General features: G+C 32.6%; 2 protein-coding genes across 2 annotated transcripts in view; both read left to right on the forward strand.

The window, feature by feature from the left end:
- Positions 1-567: 567 nt before the first annotated feature.
- LOC119636253 (major facilitator superfamily domain-containing protein 6) lies at positions 568-3,934 on the forward strand. The gene is made up of 5 exons (XM_038031553.1): positions 568-992; positions 1,063-1,208; positions 1,271-1,429; positions 2,344-3,254; positions 3,469-3,934. The coding sequence occupies exons 1-5, from the start codon at positions 932-934 to the stop codon at positions 3,839-3,841; spliced, it is 1,650 nt and encodes a 549-aa protein (XP_037887481.1). The 5' UTR covers positions 568-931; the 3' UTR covers positions 3,842-3,934.
- Positions 3,935-4,243: 309 nt separating this feature from the next.
- LOC119636647 overlaps positions 4,244-6,670 on the forward strand; it is a 4,953-nt gene continuing 2,526 nt past the window's right edge. The window contains exons 1-2 of the mRNA XM_038032140.1: positions 4,244-4,687; positions 4,989-5,035. Of these exons, the coding sequence (XP_037888068.1) occupies positions 4,989-5,035 (47 nt within the window). The 5' untranslated portion in view covers positions 4,244-4,687. The remainder of the gene's footprint in view (positions 4,688-4,988; positions 5,036-6,670) is intronic.

The following is a 6,670-nucleotide window of genomic DNA, read 5'->3' on the forward strand; positions in this document are numbered from 1 at the left end:
AAAGTCTTTCATACAATCGATAAATGGTTTCATATTTAATCGTAATACGGCTCTAATTATATTGGCGTCAAACTGTTATTTTTCAAAATTGTTTTACGCATAAATTTCGAAGTAAAAACACAGATCAGTTTTTCCTCATTTGTAAGCATTTTATAGAAAAATCGATGGTAGGCGGACGAACGGACGGACGGAATGATTAAATTATTTCACAATCTCTTGAGAGTGTGCATTTTATGGTAAACTATATTTTATTAGACCTAATAATAAAAAACACATTGCACCTTATGCGGTTTCTAAAGATATTCGATAGTTAATACAATTGCATCTTTCGTTATTAACAATAAATTTATTTAAAATTTTTTAATTTACTTATTATAGAATTATATACATTTTCGCAGTCTTAAAACAATAAACCGCATACATACACACACATTAGAGAATTGAAAGCCCCTTTCATCATCTGGACGAAAGGCACTATTATTAATCATATTCTACATTGCTGAAAAGTGAAATACATGAAGAAACACAATGCTTATCAACGATAATTAAAAAAAAAAAAAAAAAAAAATTTGAGATTAAAAGTTTTTACATTATTATGACGATTGTGTACATTTTTCTGCTGTCTGCCTGCCTGCCTGCTTGCCTATCTTTTGACCGGCTAAATGATATGATGTATATGAAGTAAGCTTAACGTGAACTCAGTTGCCTATCGGAGATGTTCCAGTGAAATAATAATCTGGCAAAGTTACGGAAGTAAAGGAGAAATGATAATTTCTTAGACAAAAGCATAAATGCCAAATAAATCATTTAATAATAATAATAATAAAAAAAAAAAAAAAACAAATATATGTGCAATGATGTACTAACAATAATTTTCTGAAAGAAACGCGATAGCCAGACAGATTGAAAAACTTTTATCTCCTTGATAAAGATGGTCAAAATTAATAAACGGCTATTGCCGATTAAGGCACATTTTCTATTTTTTATGGCGGGTAAGTTTTCATATACATAATTTGTGATTGTGTTGTGTATGTGTGTAATATTTGAAGAATTTTATTGCAGCTATGGGTCCGATTTTGCCTCAATTGTCGGTGTTAGGTAAACAAATTGGCATTGCTCCTGAGGTTATGGGCTACATTACCTCCGTTCTACCCATTATGTATGTTATAGCGAAACCATTATTTGGTTTTGTTGCCGATTACTTTACGGTATGTTTTCGCGTTTTTGTTTATGTTTAGTAGAACTGCTTGGTGAATTTTTACATTTACAGAAACTTCGTAAATTGATATTTATTGGATTGATTTTTGCTATGACTCTGGCATATGCTGCTTTCTATTTTATACCCCAAATTCATAATGCTCCTATTAGTCTTGATGATGTTTGGAATGTGACTCTAAATCGTCCGTTAATACTAGACTGCAAAGAGCAGGTAATTATATTAAAAAGTTATATTATTATTTTTTATACATTTATTTGCCTGATTAAATACAATTAAGTTAGAGATAGTGAAAGTAATGCTCCGAGAAGTAATTTAATTAGCGCGTTATTTAGTTGATTTATTCGAAAAATAAATGAAGAGATAAATCACAAGGAAGCTAAAAGCTTCGCAGACCCAATCTGTATACACCTCGTTCTCAGTATGTATAGACCATCAAATTGTAGGAACAGAGCAACTTTTAAAATATGCATTTCAAGAGTGTTATAGAATGAAATAGAATATATAGAATGAAATGGAGTGTCATCGTACCTGCGGTTATTGTTATTGAAATCACATTTTCAAACGGTTTTGAAGCGCTTTGCGACTTTCAAGCAGTTCTTAAAGTGTAATATGTGATTTTAATGAAGAAAATTTTCCGAGTTATTGAAGTTTTACTCTGGGGAATATCATCGTTTTTATTTTTCCTTATTGTGGACCGACCCTATTATTGCGATTTCGGCAGATAGAAGGTAAGCAAATAGTCCTTTTTCTTGTTAATAAAATTATTCTGCGCTCTTGTTTTCCTTTTCTCTCATTGCACACGGGCAGGCGTTAAAGCGATAGTGCAATTATTCCTCCTATTCTACACTTAGTTCTTCTTAGTTCTTCTAGATATTTTTTATGAATTACAAACGATATCCATAGGGCATTTATCAGAACAGTGGTACAATTACTCCTCTTACGCTACATTTAGTTTTTCGAGATATTTTTTACATGCATTGTAAACAATATCATGCGTTTTTAGTGTCCTGAAGTTCGAAAGAAGAAATTTTGCATTGATATTTACAAAATTGCAAGTTCTTTTTAGGCTTTTCATAAATCAAACGCTGTTATTAAAATACACAAATTTCTTTCCTCTTTTTCAGCTGGTCAACAATGCTTCTTTGCTTTGCAAAACTACATATCGCGCAGAGTGTATTACTAGTTACAACAACATTAGTCGCATTTACGAAGCCTACTTCACTGATTCCTCAAATCCTTTTATATCTGACTTGGATCTGCCTGTTAACTATATAAAAGATCGTTTACCTTTGCACGTTTGTCTATCCAACGCATCCATTTTACCCGATGATTTAAAAAATTTTGAAAGCGTTTGTAAATTTTCGGCCAATCTGCAAGGAAATTGCATATACGGCACAACGACATTTTGGCTGTTTGTTCTATTCATGTGCGCAGGTACCATAGGTTTTAATGTAACCAATTCCATATCGGACGCAATATGTTTTGATATGCTGGGTGAGACGGAAGAAACAAAGTACGGAGCACAACGTGTTTGGGGTACGATAGGCTTTGGTATGGCCGCTTTAATAGCAGGATGGTTTGTAGATTTTTGGACCGTGGATGAGGTGAAAAGTTTTACGCCCGCTTTAATCATTATGCTAATATTTAGCAGTTTGGATTTGTTAAGTGTTTGCCGACTCAAATTACCAAAGTTGTCCTCATCGGAATCGATATTTAACGACGTATGGAATTTGATTACACATCCAGCGATAGCAGTGTTTCTGGTTTTTGCCACAATAGCGGGAATAATTGATTCATTTATAATTTACTTCATGTTTTGGCACTTGGAGGAGGTGGCAGCTGCTACAGGTTATATGCATCAAATTAAACTGATAGAAGGCTGTGTAGTCGCGGCCGAATGTTTGGCAGGCGAAGTGCCATTCTTCTTTTACAGCGGCAAAATCATTAAGAAATTGGGCTACGTGCACTGTATGAGCATGTGTTTTTTCTTTTATGCAGTACGCTTATTTTTGATCTCATGGATACCTAACCCTTGGTAAGCACTATTAAATATATTTAAGATTCTCTCGACGATACAACTCTTGCATAAAAGCAAACCTCTAGCATTGAAACTTCATTAACATGTTTTACTAAACAAAAATTTTATCAATCAATTAAAAGAAGTCATAAAGAAAAAGAAGAATATATTGTGTATCCTTGCATTAATATTATTTAAAACCAAATTTTTTATTTTTTTTTTTCCTTCCCAGGTATTTGGTTTTGGTCGAATTATTTTTCCAAGGATGCACTTACGCTTTATGCTATACCTGCATAGTGGCTTATGCTTCGGCGGTAGCACCACCAGGAACCTCTGCCACTGTACAGGGCTTGATGGCAGGCATGGACGATGGCTTGGGCTTCAGTATTGGTTCTTTACTGGGAGGTTTAGCCTTTAAGACTTTTGGCGGTCGGAGAAGTTTTAAGTACTTCTCTCTTGTTGCCATTTGTACATGTTTAGCCCATATATTGGTAAGACCTTCCTCCAAGAAACAGCAATATTTACCGAAAATTGGTTATCAAGTACCACAAGAAGAAACCGCTTTAACCCAAGTCAATCGTAAAGTAGAAATAATCAAAGCTTAATAAAACTTGAGCCTGGAAAAAAAAATGATTAAGTATTAAAAAAAAAAAAAAAGAGATGAAAAGTTTTCTTAGAACGTAAACCGAGTGAAACACCAGTGAGGTTAGATTTATTTTGTATTTTTTGTAAAAATATTCATTCATAATTTTTTACTTGAAAATAATTGTAAATTCTTTTACACATATAGAAACATTTTGTATTAAAATTTACATAAAAACAAGATTTCATAAAAAACGTTCGCCTTTTTCTGTTATCGAATTAAATTTACGGTTAGGGCTATCATTCGCTTAGTGCTGAATCTTCGAGCTAAACGCAAGAAGAAGAGTTGACTTAACGTTGACTTAACATCTGATTATTTTAACAGCTGATCAGTGAGTGCATTAAATTTGCAAGGAATTCAATTTCTAAGAATTTCATTGATATTTATTTAATAAATATAACTCTCTGCTAGCGTGTCTGTACTTGATTAACAATGTGTATGAACAGGTTCAGTAGTGAAAGATGTGAATAAAGTCGTAGAGTTCGTAATAAATTTAAGTGTTATGTTAAACATTTAATCCAAATTTATTGTGCGTTAGTGTTGCTTGTAATCTTCGTCACTGTTTGATATTCTCTTTTGATATACATGTAGCTGGTGCGAGTAATAGAAGCTTTTGTATTAAACTTCATGTAAATACATGTATGAAATTTGATTTTTCATTGTGTGGAGAAAATAAAATTTAGAATCTTCGCGTCATAAAAGAGCTGAATTCAAATATATATCAAAGCAGAGAATTAGGTAAAAATTTGTTAAAAAGAGTACTGCCAACCCGCATAGATTTTGTAGAAAAAAAGCCGTTATTTTGAAAGTAAGTAAATATGGTCGATTACAATTTTTATATTTTGCATGGTTTATGTCCAAACTCCCTCACTAAATGCTAGGCTTGCGACCGAAATTGTCGCTTTTCACGGGGAAAATTAAAGTTTCCCCTTCTTCCTCTCTTCCTTCCTTTCTCCCAAATTAATGATAATATTAATAATAATAATAATGTTATCAATATAATAAATAATGAAAATCATAACCACATGAATAGTAATAATATAGTGCCTTATTTTTCTTGTTTTCTTCGTTGTCAAAAAACTGTTTTACTAACATTTCGTCACAACTAGATGGCGTCAGCTTCCAGTAGTAGTGCCAGGCACCTGTTTGATGAAAGGTAAGTTTATTTTATAAACTAAAAGTCCAAGTACGGAAGCAATATACGCTTTGTTTAAAATAACAAAGGCGTTATTATATAACACGGAAAACATTTTCTTTTCTTATTTGTTGGTCATTAGTAATTTGAATAATTTAACTTGTTTCCTGAAGAAAAAAGCAGTGGTTTTTTTAATCATTTCAGTGTCTTCATTACCAAATAATAATTTTTATTTCTATTTGCATAGAAAAGCATTTTATGCGAATAAAAAATGAATATTTCTGTTCAATAAGTTTATGATTGAAGAAAATCGAAATAAGGCGGTCAATGAAAAAAATGAGTTAAAGCAATTGTCCTTTGAAACTCGTTCTAGATAATTTCTCTCTTCGATCAAGTATAAAAGTAATTACAGGCTTGAGATGTATTTATCGGTTTTGATCTATAGCTTGTTATATGCCTATCGCATACATCAAAATAGTTTGTTTAATAAACGTTGCATGTTTACGCCATGAAAAACATGCGAAAGCTAGAAGTGTACAAAGAAAAAGATCTGTTCTTGTATATGGCTCGTTTGTGCGATCTCATTTGCATCAATGAAAACGAGGAATAATTTCGCTACCAAAAAATGTAAACGATTTTTTTTCTTCTTCCGTACACACCACTGAAGGATGGGACGTATACTCATTTTGTCATGTGTGCAGAACCGAAAGGAAGCCTTCAGATACTTTATAAAGCATATATATTCTTGATCAGCGTGAAATCCTGAACCGATTAAGCTATCTTTGTGGTGTTTTTGACATACTTCCGACCCCAAGAATAGATATTGACATCAAATTTGTGAGATATATTGCACACAAATTGGTATTGAAAATGGGCCAACCTGGTCGAAGTGCAAGCCCCCAGAGGTTTTGAGGTTTTATGCTTTGATTAATTATCAGTTACATAAGACGGAAAGTGAAAAATTATTTCGTACATTTTTTAAATGAAGATAGATTATCTGCCTAAAAATGCATTAATTCCAAAATAAACAGAGCAGGAGAGCACCACAACCTAGTGGGTTAATTTTTTCTTTATAATACCAGCGATATGGGTATAAAAGAAAAAGATTCCGAGAGTAGAATGCGAAAAGCCATATAGTAAAGTGTCACTACGTAGTAGATGAATTTTTCTTACCAACCCCTCTTAATGAAGTAAGAGGTGAAAGATAACTTTTTTCCCATTCGATTGCTTCTGACAATACATAAGAAAGCATGGGTCGTCAGAGAATTTAATGGTGGTGGGTAAGCCAGATTCACCCCCAGCCGAGTACAACTTATTGATTTGTTTAATTTATGACAGGCTTACCGGTGTTGTGAAGAAAACATCTACTAAATGCGATATGTATTGCGTTTTACTGAAATTTTGAGTTTGTTTTTCGATTCGGATAATTATTCCGCACGATGTGTATGTACGTTAATTGCACCAAAAAGAGTATGGATTGAAGCGCATACGCATCATACGCACTTGACCGGTTAAAGCTTTGAAATGTGTTATATAAAAAAAAAAAATAAAATTAATTAATAAATTTTTTATCATTATTTTTTCTCTATTAGTCTGCGATCTCATCAGCATATAAATACCTTTTCATATTCAGACATTCGTCCTCTTTCTCTTTGT

Source organism: Glossina fuscipes, unplaced genomic scaffold (assembly GCF_014805625.2).
Source record: "Glossina fuscipes isolate IAEA_lab_2018 unplaced genomic scaffold, Yale_Gfus_2 28, whole genome shotgun sequence".
Lineage (NCBI taxonomy): Eukaryota > Metazoa > Arthropoda > Insecta > Diptera > Glossinidae > Glossina > Glossina fuscipes.

Coding starts and splice junctions, on each gene's coding strand:
- LOC119636253 (XM_038031553.1), top strand. CDS start 932: ATGGTCAAAATTAATAAACGGCTATTGCCGATTAAGGCACATTTTCTA. Junction 1,209..1,270: donor TTGTTGCCGATTACTTTACG/GTATGTTTTCGC, acceptor TTACATTTACAG/AAACTTCGTAAATTGATATT. Junction 1,430..2,343: donor TACTAGACTGCAAAGAGCAG/GTAATTATATTA, acceptor CCTCTTTTTCAG/CTGGTCAACAATGCTTCTTT.